Source organism: Penaeus chinensis, chromosome 29 (assembly GCF_019202785.1).
Source record: "Penaeus chinensis breed Huanghai No. 1 chromosome 29, ASM1920278v2, whole genome shotgun sequence".
Taxonomy (NCBI): Eukaryota; Metazoa; Arthropoda; class Malacostraca; order Decapoda; family Penaeidae; genus Penaeus; species Penaeus chinensis.
In genome coordinates, this window is record NC_061847.1 from 32,373,998 (window position 1) to 32,388,997 (window position 15,000).

The window sequence follows — 15,000 nt, forward strand, 5'->3', positions numbered from 1 at the left end:
AATCACTTCAGTTTAGTATAATATTCTAAAAAGACTTCTGTATTATTAGAAATAGCAATTGAAATTCCACATCGGCTGAACCCAAATAAAGTTGCCAAAATCAAAAAGGAAATGTCATGCTTGAAAAAGCAAGTACTAATCCTGAAGTTGGGAAAAAAGTAATAAAACTAGAATGAAACGCATTTCTTAACATATTACTAAAACTTAAACCCCTTAACGACGGGTATGTATATAGACGTCAAAACAAACCGCTCGAAATGTGGCGTGCGGCTGTACGCAGCGACGGCGCGCCAAAGCGCTACGAGCCGGTGATTCGGCTTGATGTACCGAACTCCCGCGCTCAAAGTCGGCGCGTTGCCATTGATCGCCAGAGCGTAGTTTTTTTGTTTTTTTTTAGTTTTCTTCACCCGTCACCAAGGGGTTAAAGGTTGTCATTAAGGTTAAATGGGGGTGAGAAACTGAACCCGAGATGACATATTTATGCATTACATGTCGTCGTAATGCATAAATGATAATCTGAATTGATAAGAGAATGATAATGTTATGAGCATGTGCTAAACGGTAAAAAGAGCCCATTTAGTCATTACTTGCTCAAACGCCTTTCCTTGTTCGATTTCATGGAGGACTTCATGCTTAATCTGAAATATAATGTACTGGTAAAATCCTAACCTGTTGTATGCTAAAATAATTTTGTATTTCCTTGCCAAGTGTGCTCCATACAAACAATGCAAAAGTGTACAGCACACATGATGTGCAAGTCGGCATACCTCTTACGATGGTGCTCATTGTACTTGTCGCGGAAGCTACTCCCACCACCACTGCCCTTTGTAGACTTGGTGTACTCATCCTGGAAGACATTCTGCTCCTTGTCTGCCTCTGCAGCTTCCCTCTCCAAGTCAGACCAGTCTTTGCCAGACTCTTCACTGCTCCCAAGGTCTAAGGAGAAATCACATCATAAATCCCAAAACCAGAGCAGACCCTTTAACCCCTTCACGACGGGTCACGTCTCTAGACGTCATAACTAACTGCTCGAATTGTGGCATGGGGCCATATGCCGAAGCGCTCCGAGGCGGTGATTCGGCTTGATGTACCGAACTCCCGCGCTCAAAGTCAGCGTGTTGCCATTGATTGCCAGAGGTTTTTTTTTTAGTTTTCTTTACTCATCACCAAGGAGTTAAAGTAATGTTTATGATGGCTGATCTGAAAGAGTTCTGGGCATTGCAAGTATTTATTTATTTCTCAGTTTCTAATAAGTTTACCTCTAAGTACTATTACAGAAGGGATTTGCTAATATCAGCAACAAATTGAAGTGCCTAATTAAGAAGTATCCAAGTTTTTATATATTCTCTCCAATAGATATTTTCAAATACTAAGATCTTACCCTCACTGTAGTCTGACTCTGAAACCTCAGACTCTCCCTCGGAGTAGTCCTCACTCTCCTCCTCTGAGCCGAGTTCTTCGTCAGTGGGATTATAAGCACCATCATCCTCTGAATCCTCCTCTTCCTCTTGGTCGGCTTCATCGTCAGAATCTGGGTCTAAGAAAGACCATCCACCCTACATGGGGTAAAAATTTGCAAAATCAGGGAATGTACTTATAAACCATTAACCCAAAGCTGACAGGCATGGCATGTACATATATATGCCATGCCCACAGTGAGTTTACTTTGTTCATTTTATTTTACACATAGATGGCTACACTTGTACTAAGTCACCATTGAGCCAATTAGGAATACTGCTCATCTTGCCTATTTACCCTTTTCCTTGATTTTCAAAAATATTTTACATTATCTCATACTGCTGCTACAAATGTCACTAACATTATAGTAATATAGTAATTATAATGTCTATAATAAAAATAACACCATCGATATTCACAGCATTAGTAAAAAATAGTTTTTCCTACAAACTCAAGGTAAAGCCACAAGGTCTACTAATTGACTCCTTTGTGGCCAAGTACTTGGCGAGCCATCCAACTATGTGCAATGACATTTCACCAAAAATAAAAAAATGAGAAACTGCATTTTCCAGGCAACACCAGGTTAAAAGAAGAGTGGGGAAGAAAGATGAAAAATATAAAACTGCACATAAAAACAATTATAATTTTGAAAATGTCCAGATAAATATAACAAATATACTGTAAGGACAGCAAGGTTAAGTTTCAGCATGTACCTGCTCAAAGAAACCATCTGGGTCATCAATGATGGTCTTCATAACCTTGGCCCAGTTCAACGACTGCACGCCCTCTGAATACCGGATATCGCATGAGCTAAAAAATAATAAAAATATTAGCACTATTCCTCAAATAGGTTCCTGAAAATCTTTGCAATTACTTTATAACATAAAATACTTCCTCTATTCTCCAGCTTTGAACACCTGTTTTCCACATTAATATCAGATTCAATATTCCATTACTCGAGTCATTCAAACCGTCTTCAAAAAAATAGCAAAAAATACATACTTAAGCCACTCTTTCACATGATCAAGCATGTTCATTGGGATGGCATTGATCATGGCCGTTTTTCTGGTGTAATCCTTAAACACAAACACCATATCAAAGTTCTTTAGGTGGAACTGGACTCTTTCAAAATGGACTAATTCTATTTCGTCCAACACTATCACAAATGGAGGCCACTCAGTCAAGTTGACAATACACCCTGGAAGTCAAAAAGCCATTGTTAGTACAGTAACATGTATGAACAATAAAACATAATTGGGAAGAACAAACTAAATATGCAATAAAACTATCAACCAATATCAAGTCGGAAATCATAGGAGAAAAAATCCTTACTAACATTTCTTCTCAATTAGCCTGAAGAAAGAGTCGTATTGCCAGCTTATAAGCACTATACTGAATCATGTTAACCCTTTGGTACCTGAGGTTGGCTGCAGGAGAACAGTGGAACGGAAGGGAGCACCAGGGAAACCAAGCTCACGGAATGGTGTGTCAAATTCAATCTGGTGTTTTGTCATTGTTTCCACCTAAAACAAGTGATTTAGAATTATCTTTCTATGTTAAATCTACATTACCGTAATTCATCCGTTATCTTCAAGCTTTACCTTAATCTACAACCACCTGTGTAAATTCATGATTATTATTTATTCAATCCCCCATTTCTCTGCCTGAATGAAATTAAATTTTGTGAGCCATAAAATTGGCCTCCATCTTAACCCTTCCTACCTTCTCTGTAAAGCTCTTAAATGCAGATGTGAGTTTGTGTCGTAATTCTCTCTCTGCCTGTTCTGCTGACAAGTCATCACGGTCGTGCATGTGCTGATGCTTGCCAAGATCTGTTGTGATCTCACCCACTTCAGTGTAGAACTGTACATCTACATGTTTCTTTTTGCCAAACATGATTGCATGCTGTCAATGGGAAGAACACTTGTTTATATGATACATATAGGCCTAAATGTCAAGAAAAACATTTTATATAACAAGCAATCAAAATAAAAGTGAATGTAAGATAAAAAGATAAACAAATGGTAGCATTAAAAATTGAACATTACCCTATCAAAGTATTTGTAATATTGTATTTTTCAAGATTAATGCACTTATTCTGCAGGTCTTGTTAATCCTTTTTACTTGTAGAATCTCTTTCACAAATACATTCCAAGTACATGACCATCTTTCATATAATGAAACTATCCTCCAGTAGTTACTTGACAACAAGAACCCCTTCATTAAGCCCTCCTTACAATTACATTAAGTAATTCTTAAATGATGCAGAAAAGCCCCTTATAATACTGCCACATCTGTCCAATCGAAAGTTATCAACTCACTAAGTATTTGAAAAGAAACCCAAGTGTACGAACCTTAAGGTGGAAATGAAGAAGAATGATCATCTCTCCCTCACAAGGCTGGAAGAATGCATTCTTGATGTTGTTGTACAGGATGTCTACTTTGTCACCACGAACACTTGTGTATCTGTGTGAACACGCAAAGACTTCAACAAAGTGACAAAAAAAATGTACATGTCTAGTTGAGTCAAGTTAACCCAATGGCGACGGGTCACGGCTATCGCCGTCATAACAATACGCCCAAAATTAGGCGTGCGGCTGTCCGCAGCGGCGCCGCGCCAAAACGCCCCGAGGCAATGATTCGGCTTGATGTACCGAATTCACTCGCTCAGAGTCGGCGCGTTGCCGCCGTTCGCTAGAGCGTTGAGTTTTTTTTTTATTTTCTATACCCGACGCCATTGGGTTAAGAAAGATGGATGCAAGCAAACAATGAAAGGAAGTAACAGTAAGTACACAGCAATTTCTTACCTGAAGCCATTTGTATGTGCCTCCAGTGTACCGTTTATTCTCTTCTGCACAATGTTAGGACGAATATACAAATCCTTCAGCTTAGGGTTAGACTTGTTATTGGAGACAATGAGTGTGTCCTGTTTGACCAGATCTTCCTTTTCCTTCTCCTCGGCTTCCCTTGTCTTGAATTTCTTCTGCACTTCCTTGATCAATCGGAACGCTGTGTTCAGATTTGCAGAGGGTGCAGAGAGCTCTCCGGGCTCCTTTGTGTTTGTACTACGGTATGTTCTGCAGATTGTATGGGTTTGGGATGTCAGTGATATGAGAAATACAAGAAATTTAAGTAAAAACATAAAACAGAGTCTGCCCTTCTTTCTGGACTGTTTTGTAATTTTCCTCTTCAGATAAAGGTTTCTAAGCAATAATAAAAAAATAAAAAAACAGATGGGGATCTTGGATATTTATCAACCTAGAAGACCCTAGCAAGTGTGAAATACCTTCAGTAGAGTGAATTGCACTACTGACTCCCAACACAATACAACTTTCCCAATCTGGATCTGATGTCAAAAGTTGTTTTACTTTCATAATGCTTATTACACTAAATACCAAAACTTTTTTCTTCCATGCAACAAAATTTAATCTAAAACTTAACGAAATGAGAAAATCAGGTGAATGTCAGATATGACAATTATTACAATACATTTCACAAAACTATAAGGAACATTAACAGTTCATTGTGGCAATGAGTTAATTACAAAAGTAACACTGAACTGGTCAATAAGACTGAGGACTACAAGATCAAAGCTGCCTTTTTCCTAGCTTTAAAATAACAAGAGAAACTCACATTTCTTTCAAGAAGACAGCATCAGGATTAGGGAATAAGCCATCACTTTTACCAATGTTTGAACCAGGGTGGAAGAAGTTAATTCGGAGATATGTGTAATCTCCCTCAACACTCTGGGAAATATTTTTGATCATGGATATGTGGAAAGGTACTGGCAGGCCATAGATGGGCAAGATGACCGTCTCATATTTGCGATCTGGAAAGCAGATAAAGCAACGATTCATTATAACTGATAGATGTTTCAAAAGAAAGAAATGCCAACTGAAAATAAAGGCTCACTCACACACACACACATTATATATATATATATATATATATATATATATATATATATATATATATATATATATATATATATATATATATAAAACATAGCATCTGCAAGCAAGTCTTGTACCTAAAATACATATGGTGGTTCTCTTAACACATGCAATACAAATGGTTACTAAACATATGCAAACCAATGAATGTACATAAAATAATAAACGATACTTACCAACAAAGATCTTCAGTTCAATAATTTCTGGTTCCTTGGGGAGTAGGTTTGCCGATCTGTAAGACACAGTCGATTTGCGGACTTTCTGGTCTTCCTTCTTGCCCTTCAGAAGTGCTAGACGTTCCTTTGCAGCATCGTTCATCATCACTGCCAACTCCTTTTGGTGCTGACGACGCTTTTCCTCCATTGATTGCTCTGACTAAAGTAGTGATAACAGATCATAAGTATCCTGCTTTCATGATGTAGCTTAAAGTTTGCTTTTAACATGAAAAGACCAGTGGCAAGATGCAGAACACCTATTTGTCAAAAATAATCCAGTGTGATTAGAACCACAGCTAACTACTCCACACCAGTTATATCAATTATATATTAGTACAATACTATTGCTAACTACACCACGTATATGGTCTAACCTTAATATTTCTTTAACAGAAAATGTGAATTTGCTTGAAATCTTTGGAATATCAATGATATATAAACATGAAAGTCAGTGAGTTGACTACTCTGGTAATGAATTCCGTTAACATAGTACCATTTTGTGGTTCTTGCTTACTACTCCATGGAAGTGTTTTTAGTGTGCTACATAACATGCGTGTGGTTCTATTACAACTGGGAATGGATGTGTCGTGGAAAATTACACGAGTGTGTGTTGCAGTGTCAGGAAATGTACATATACTTTAAATTGTGCACAACAAATGCTTTCTTTGTAAAATACCTAATCTTCACATTTACTAATAATCTAATGTGATTATCTTTGACAATAAGAAATTGTTAAGTATCACCTCTATTGTAACAAAAGTCAAAGTGTGTATAAATGTAAGATTGTTTGCGTACCTGTGTGTTTACAAACGCATCTAAAAACGCATTGGAAAAAACACACCCACACGCACGAGCGCGTGCACACACACACACACACACACACACACACACACACACGCACGCACACACGCACCGCGCACACACACACACACGCACACACACGCACGCACACACTGCATACACACACACGCACGCACACCTGCATACACACACACGCACAAACACGCATACACACGCATGCATGCACACACGCACAAACACGCATACGCACGCATGCATGCACACACGCACGCACGCACACACACACACACGCATGCACTCTTGAATAAATATACATGGTGGGGGGAAGAAGAAGAAGAAGAAAACTGCAACTATAACTATAACTAGGCTATATCTAACCCTTTATGGATGGAACTTGTGTACATGTGTCATAACATAACGCTTTGTCTGCAGGTTACAACTGTGTGCGTGGCGACGTGCCAGAGCACGTGGAGCGGGAAGTTCCGTTACACATAATGGACTCCTGCGCCCAGTGTCTGGATGTTGCCAGAAATCACTAGAGTTTATGACGCTCAGGAATTTCTGATACCCGTCAACGTCAAGTTAAAAACTAACACCATTTTTTTTTTTAACCAATACATGGTGGATTAGTAAGTCTGAGCACATGCAGATCTTTAGCTGCAGCAAAATATACACTGATCTAGCAACCACCTTTACCCACAAGCAGCTAAATATCACAATATGCTATGCAGCTGTTGATAAAGATGGATTCAGCACTCCCCATGAACCATTCGCAACTGAAGTAATCAATATGAACAATGCTTATTAAGAATAAAAGTTCTCTTTACAAGACTATGAATACAATGATAGCTACAATACGAGAAGAATAATGTCTCAAAAACCAAAATGGAAGAATTCAATCAATCCAGCCATTCTGGTTTTGAAATCTTTAAACAAGGAATCTAAGTGGATTTGAAATATAATAATCTATTGAGCTTTACCTATAGTGGCTGTTTTACTTCTGCATAAAATTCTAGTTTCCACACGAGCAATACTTCTGGCTAGTCATGCTATACTGAAGGCAACATACCATCTAGTATTTCCAGTTCAATAAATAGCACATTTAAAGTCTAGAAAACATTATATTTGAAAAAACAGAAGCAAAACCATTTATATGGAATCATACGAGTGAGAAATGACCTCTAGACGTTCTTTCTGGCTATTCATGCAATTGCTTCTACTACAAAAATGCTGATTGCTGTCACCATTCTCTTTCAAACTAAAGATAGACCTTCAATTGTAAACTCTGAAAAATAGCAATCAGAAGCTTAGGATTTGGTAAATGTACCAACCTTAAGAATAAATACTTCAAGGCTTCTGTCTGAGGCTAACCATTCTTCTATTGACTTATGGAATTCCACTTCCAATAATGGTATTCAGCTACTGCATACCAAGCTAATATTTGCAATCCATATATATGCCTAGTACACTAACACAAAAGAGCAAACACCTTAAGACCTAGCAAAATATCTATTCTACAGATGAAAGATGCAGGATAAACAAGAGGGAGCTATATAAAAACTCAGCAGGTACAGTAACACACCACCTCACTTCCCAGGTACTATACAAAAAACAGGTCTTTCTTCCTGCAAGATGTCAGCTTAGTCATACTTAAATCTTGCCAAAATTTATCTGCTTACAAAACCAATATAGCCTACCTGGGAAGTAACTATATCAACTTAATTTGGCATTAACACTTGAAAGAGAACTGCATAATGAACGCCTAGAGTACTTCAGCAAAATTTGCAGTATTCAAGTTTTTTTCCTTACTAATCTGGACTATCATGCTGGCCAAAAATTCATGGACATAAAATAGTAATCAAATGATGAAGAAAAGAAAAAGACAAACTCGGAGGAGGAGAAATAAAAGAGACCATAAATAATAATGAAGAAGAAACCCCAGCAAAAGCCGTGTCCATAACATAAGTTAATAAATGAAAAGCCTGTGTCATCCTCAGTATCTGCTAAGCCTGGAATGTGGTAACAGATAATCTCCCCTCACAGCCAAGAGGAATCATGCACATACACCATGGCAATATATACTCACTGTTTGATGCTACACCAACCATACATGTAATAGAGAAATAGGCTTTAGGTCACGGCACTCCATTATAGATTATTAATGAACACGTACAAAAAATGTTTTTCTCCTTTCCCTCGCTTTTTCTTCTTCTTTTACAAGAAGGGGATTGTTAATTTCACACACCCATAAAGACAGGCAATTTTCATATTATACATGCAAAACTAAAGGCCAGTTACATATGATGAACATGATTGTTTTTATCTTATTAAGGGAAATTAATTTCCCTGAATAAGACTACTCCTAACAGAATACCCTCATTGCAAATCTTAAACTTTCCCAAATTCCAAACTCGGCTTTAGACAAAGGAAACGGTCATTTTTAAAACCAAGACCAGATATTTGGGTATTTTACAGCATTGCTTTCTGCCAAAACAATCTTATTAAAAATCATCTATATACATGAGATAACAAAACGCCAATTCAAAACTGACCAAATTATTTACTTTTGCCTTTAGTGTCTTTCTTAATTCTAAATTCATAAAAAAGCTGGTAATTCCTATTCCTACATCAAACTAAAAAAGAAATGGAAACTAATATCTCAGTCCTGAACTTCTATGTATGCACACAAAATAAATAATGTGAACAATGAAATATCAAGCTCCAAAAGCTTCCAGACAATACTTGAGAAAAATGAATGCATCTTACCCTCAGCTTCGAGTCCAGAATGGCAGTGCGCTTCCCTCTTCCCAGCAACTCTGAAGTGTCTTCCTTCTCATCATCTTCCTCCTCACCATCATCATCATCATCCTAAAAATAGTGATATCCAGTTCAAGTTACAACAGTAGGTCTGAGAATTAACTGCCATCAAAAACAGATTGATTTTTCAAAAAGTCTGCCTTGTCAACTCAAGGAGAATAGAAATCATATCTAAATAATAGACAATTAAGAGCAACCTAAATTTTTCTCATAGCATAGAATTAGACTCAAAAATATATACAATAAGCATATGAAGACAATCAAGACCATTTCACAGAAACTTGCCTTCCACTGATCTTAATTGCTACACCCAAAACCTAACATTTTACATTTTCATTTTGCATTGAACATTTAAAGCAAAGTTTAAGAAAGAATTTTTACCTTCTTGATATACAAACCTTGAGGAAAACACCAATGTTTTTCAGCTTCTTCTTGCTTGATGCGGTCAGGACCGTTGCTGGTTGGCTCTGTCAATAATGATTTAGTTGTTACTTCTCACTCACACCAAATGGCACAGTATTTATCACTCCAACCAATCATTTTCAAAACCTTTCAGAATATAAGCTGGTGTGAAACAGACTATACTCACCTCATTGACAACTACAGTGTCACCAATAAAGAGAGCATACTTCTTCCCTTCACTGTCTTTGGCCTCGGAGTTTGTGAGGTCTGAGAAACCGAGATTTACATTGTAGACCTGTCCCTTCTTGGCTGCTGAATTCGTCTTTGGTCCAACCAAAAGTGAAGATTCACGGAACTCGATGCCCATGCCAAACCTGGAGATAGAAGTCACTTGTCTCTTAAAGCAAACCACCAAATATCAAGTTAATATAGCAGCAATTTAATCTACAACTCCTTTTCTGAAGTATGCTCAAAAACATTAATAAAGTTTTAACTCACCCAACTGCTTTGGTTAACTTATCAGCCAAATCTTCTCTCTTACTCTTTACATGCTTGTATACTTCATCGTATACATCAGATAATTTGACCCCATCCTGTCCAAAAGGAGAATCCTTTGTAATTAACAATAACTGGGACAAAGTTATTTGTATCTTTCCTCAAACATCTTAACAAAATAATGACTTGAGAATAAGTATACATAAACTCATGGAAAGATATTACAGATAAATAAAGACAAACCTGTAATTTATTAATCATCTTGTCAAAAAGCTCAAGAAGAAACTCGTAATCCTTCTGCATGTTTCCTGCTGGGTTGACCATGAAAGTTCGACAGATATTGGAACAATAGTTCTTGTAGCGGACACCCATACAGCAGACAATGGCACCGAAGTGCATAGGATTTTTGTCACTGTTGAAGGTAAATAAAATGTATCAATATCTCAACCATTACGTATCTCTCTGGCAGAATGGAAAGTAAAATGCTATATGAAGAAATGCATAAAAAGAAGAAGAAATCCAACTAAATATAAGCCAAATGTCATGCCAGTCATAGTTCTAAAATGAAACAAGACAAACTACAAACTACAACCTTCTGCATCAATACTCATCTGTAATGAATCTAAACCTAGCCTCAGCAAATAAACTTATGCCTATCTTTAATATGAAATGAAGTTCTTTAAACATTACCTTGAAACACTGAATTTCAGGGCATAGTTCCCTCCAGACTGAATAATGGGAGGGTAACAAGGCTCTATCTGCTGTGTGTCATAGCTACCCACATACTTCTTGTCGGTCATGGCTTGCTCCACTCCCTCGGCAAGTTTGGCATGCTTTACCTATTTTTATGAAGATAAAATGAGTGGGTGTGAATTCTTCTTACTTCACATAAACAAGTTGGATTTTAGCAATAGAAAATGTGAAAACTCTTTGCACTTTTTTTGTACAACAAAGTGGAAATGACAAGCAGAACTGATTTTTTATTTCAGTTGCTCTCAAAGATACACATCCATGCTCCAAGAACATGGATTTCATTATCAACTGTCACAATCGGCTAAGAATCTCAACCAAAACTATATTCCAAACATGTTATCAATTCAAATTAAAGGAAATTTCATCATACAAGGCAAAGAACCAGTGCATTTTCACTGAACCTTCTTGTCTCTGTCAATGATGTCCATAATCTGTTCCTTGAGGTACTTGGAGAAAACATCAACAGTCGCATTGCTAGCCTTCTTGATAATAGCAATCTCAGACTCCTCTTTTGCAGACATTACTAGGGCCATGGTCGCACTCATATCAACCTGAGGTATAAATCCATCGTTAGCTTTGCTATCAAGATCAGTAAGATATACTTTGTGCATAATAGAGAAGTTAATAAGGCTAAATATAACTGATATGAAACTATATAACATCTGTCACAAGAGAGAACTCCTGAAAGCATGTCATAAGCGACCTGTTCGAAGCTAGCTTCCTTCACAGCTTTTCTCCAAGCATCAATCAGCTCCGAAGAGAATTTATCTTTTGCGTACACACCAATCTTTGAGCCGCCCTTGCTTCCTTTAATGGCATCGACCAACTTGGATATATTGGCCTTGTCTTTGTCGCTCTAAAAAAAAGAAAAAAGAGATTAGTAACTAAATCCAAATGCATACAGTTGAATTTGCAAAGAAATATTCATATGAGGAAAGTATATAGCCTTACTCAATAGTCCTTCATTTCTTCATTTCTGATCGTGGACATGTTTAAAAATTTTGGGACTATCAATAACTAGCGACATACCTTATCCCTGATGAGCAGCTTGACTGGAGGAACATTGCTGTTTTCATCTTTGTGCTTTTCTAAACATTCCAGGATTTGGATCTGTAAAATTAAAAAGGTACATCACCCTCTCATCTTATACAATTATAGAGTTTTTCAAAAATTGGTGGGCATGTCTAGTTTTCAAGCCAATTTTCAGTTTTTCATGCTATTTTTATGAATTTTTGTTCTATATTAATTCTATTTCAGTCGGCTTTACCCCCACAATTTCCCCGATTAACTTCAGGCTCTCCCCTGCTATTGGGACTATCGTTTCAAGATTGTCAATGGAAATGGTACTCAGACTTCCTCAACAACTCATTTTCACAAGGAACAAAGCTCTGAATCATTGAAATCAGTGGATATCCTAAAAAAAGACATCAAAATTGTTTCAGAAGCAAGCCACTTCCCATTCTCTAGACTGACTCAAATATTAATATAGGAAAGTAACTTTTGGTTCTTCAAATAGAAAATTTAACATGAATTTTTTCTTCTTCAACTTTGCCACCATTCAAGGATTTACTAAAGTCAAAACAAAGTCATACCTTCTTCTTGCTTGCAAGGAAGTAAACGGCCTTTTCGCAACAGACCATGATGGTGTCGGTAAGCTCATATCCGAAAAGCCATGTCTGAGTTGCTGTTGATTTGGAGTAAATAACTTCTTGGTCTGCCCCCACTGTTGACACCAGGGCATCAGCCTTCCCAAAGCCATCTTCCTTGTTGTTTTCTGCTTTCTGCAAGTGAAAAATTAATGGCATTTTAGTGGATGCTAAAAGCACATTCCTTAATGTACATGTATAAATATTAAAAATTCATAGCAATCTCGGTTAATTTCTGCTGAGGTGGAAGACTGATAAATGCATTTCAAGTTCTCTGTACATGACTTACACCTTACTTTTCTGATAAAAAATTATCAACTCAAGCTATGTTATCTGGAAATTGAATGCAACCCTATTTGGTAAAAACAACAATATTCCCACAACATATCATACCACTGCAGATTCATGCATAAAAAATATGATCCTCTACACAAAAATAAATAAAATATTATTGTCGACCTTAACCCAATGCCGACAGGTCGGAAAACAGCTCTTGAGCCGTTGTTCCGGGGAAAAAAAGCAAACGGCTGGTTCTCTCGCCGGGACGGGCGCTCAACTTGGCCTACCTGTGTCACATCCCACCGAAGTTTTAGCGCGCTCAGGCGACTGGTTTGCGTATAACCGCAACCTCCGTTTTTTCATTCTAGAAACATGTGAAAGTTTGCAGACTTACTGTAGCCATATAATGTCATATGAAGGATTTTACTGTCTCATACTGTAGTATATACTCCATTTTAGGAGTGTTTGACCAATGTGAGTGTGTAAAGTCAATAGTGTGTTTTGGCCAGAGCACAGAAAAGCAGTGGTAAGACGAATTCTTATTTTTTTCAAAAATTGAAAAATATACATATTCATATATGTACAAATATATACATATATACAAATTAGTGTTTTCAGGCATGAAATGCCTGAAAACATGGCGTCGGACATAGGGAAATGTCGCAGCTGGAACACATGACTCTGGTCTCCTTCCTGCGTCGGTCGGTCCTCCAGCAGAACGCACATCTCCGCCACCTCCGGAAAGGGGTGTCGACTGGCATGTGCGCCTGCTGGGGATCATCCTCAGGTTGGTTCTGAGGGTTCCGCCAGAAGGAGCCAGGTCGGCCACTTGTAAATGCAAGAAAAAAGGACGTGATATCGTCACATGACAGGTCATGTGAGGTACGCGCCGGAAATGGTGTGAAAGTCATGTAGCAAGATGTCACTGTCTCTCGCTCGCTCACTCGCTCTCTCTCTCACATACATACACATGCACATGCATGCAAACACAGTGGGGACAAGCGTTATGGCGGTCTCTCTCTCACACGCACACACACACATACACACATGTACACAAGCACAGTGGAGACGAGTGTCACGGTCCAAACTTCCCAACATACACGACCGTCAATCAAATAACGAAAAACATGCGGAAACTTTTATACAATTCACACATGCACTTTCAATCACAATTACTACATTACACACACTCAAAGAGGCATGAACAGATTTCCCAACACAAACAACTGAAAAATAAAATAAAACACAAACATAGCAAACAAAACAAATGTGCAATGAAAAAAATTTTAAAATTTTATACAATTAACACGCACTACAAGTAACATTACACACACACACGCACTACATGTAAAATTACACACACACATACGCACTACATGTAAAATTACACACACACATACGCACTACATGTAAAATTACACACACACATACGCACTACATGTAAAATTACACACACACACACACACGCACTACATGTAAAATTACACACACACACACACGCACTACATGTAAAATTACACACACACACACGCACTACATGTAAAATTACACACACACACACACACGCACTACATGTAAAATTACACACACACACACACGCACTACATGTAAAATTACACACACACACACACGCACTACATGTAAAATTAAACAAACACACACACACACGCACACGCACTACATGTAAAATTACACACACACACACATATTTCCACAGATACAAACAAAAACACAAGCCGACAAACACAAACACAATGAAGAACAGAAACATACATCTATATATGTACACATATAGCTGTACAAACATAATTACCAATATTAAGAACTGTATACATATAAACTAGCTCAAAAACAGTCATTGATACAGCCATACAGCAATCACACACATCCGCATCCCCAGAGGGACGGGTTAGAAATGGAGCACGAGAAGACACGTTCCCGTCCGGACAGGTCCGCACGGGGTACACGTATACACGTGACCCGTTGTTAAGGGGTTAACACATCAGACAGAGAATAAAAAAGGAAAAATGGAAACGAAAACAGATAATCACTATCATTTCCTTTTCCCAGATTTAGCAGGACTTGCATTGAGCAAACCCTTTCATCTACAGCATTCTCTAAGTTCCCTGAACCATATCCTGGGAGGGAGGGAGGAAGAGAGGAAGAGGAGATGGAGGAGGA

The 15,000-nt window shown here is 37.8% G+C and overlaps 1 protein-coding gene across 3 annotated transcripts in view; it reads right to left on the minus strand.

The window, feature by feature from the left end:
- The window catches only part of LOC125040971 (FACT complex subunit spt16-like), a 22,188-nt gene that overhangs the window by 6,039 nt on the left and 1,149 nt on the right, over positions 1–15,000 (minus strand). The window contains exons 2-23 of one of the 3 annotated variants that reach the window (XM_047635781.1): positions 12,487–12,675; positions 11,924–12,004; positions 11,598–11,750; positions 11,296–11,445; positions 10,832–10,980; positions 10,385–10,553; positions 10,145–10,239; positions 9,834–10,020; positions 9,643–9,711; positions 9,194–9,295; positions 8,514–8,522; positions 5,588–5,786; positions 5,092–5,287; positions 4,266–4,535; positions 3,813–3,924; positions 3,181–3,363; positions 2,876–2,981; positions 2,461–2,656; positions 2,172–2,268; positions 1,382–1,556; positions 768–936; positions 588–638 (exon numbers count right to left, since the gene is read on the minus strand). In XM_047635781.1, coding sequence (XP_047491737.1) covers positions 588–638; positions 768–936; positions 1,382–1,556; positions 2,172–2,268; positions 2,461–2,656; positions 2,876–2,981; positions 3,181–3,363; positions 3,813–3,924; positions 4,266–4,535; positions 5,092–5,287; positions 5,588–5,786; positions 8,514–8,522; positions 9,194–9,295; positions 9,643–9,711; positions 9,834–10,020; positions 10,145–10,239; positions 10,385–10,553; positions 10,832–10,980; positions 11,296–11,445; positions 11,598–11,750; positions 11,924–12,004; positions 12,487–12,675 — 3,107 coding nt within the window. The remainder of the gene's footprint in view (positions 1–587; positions 639–767; positions 937–1,381; positions 1,557–2,171; positions 2,269–2,460; positions 2,657–2,875; positions 2,982–3,180; positions 3,364–3,812; positions 3,925–4,265; positions 4,536–5,091; positions 5,288–5,587; positions 5,787–8,513; positions 8,523–9,193; positions 9,296–9,642; positions 9,712–9,833; positions 10,021–10,144; positions 10,240–10,384; positions 10,554–10,831; positions 10,981–11,295; positions 11,446–11,597; positions 11,751–11,923; positions 12,005–12,486; positions 12,676–15,000) is intronic. The other 2 variants (XM_047635782.1, XM_047635783.1) reach the window with 2 other exon arrangements.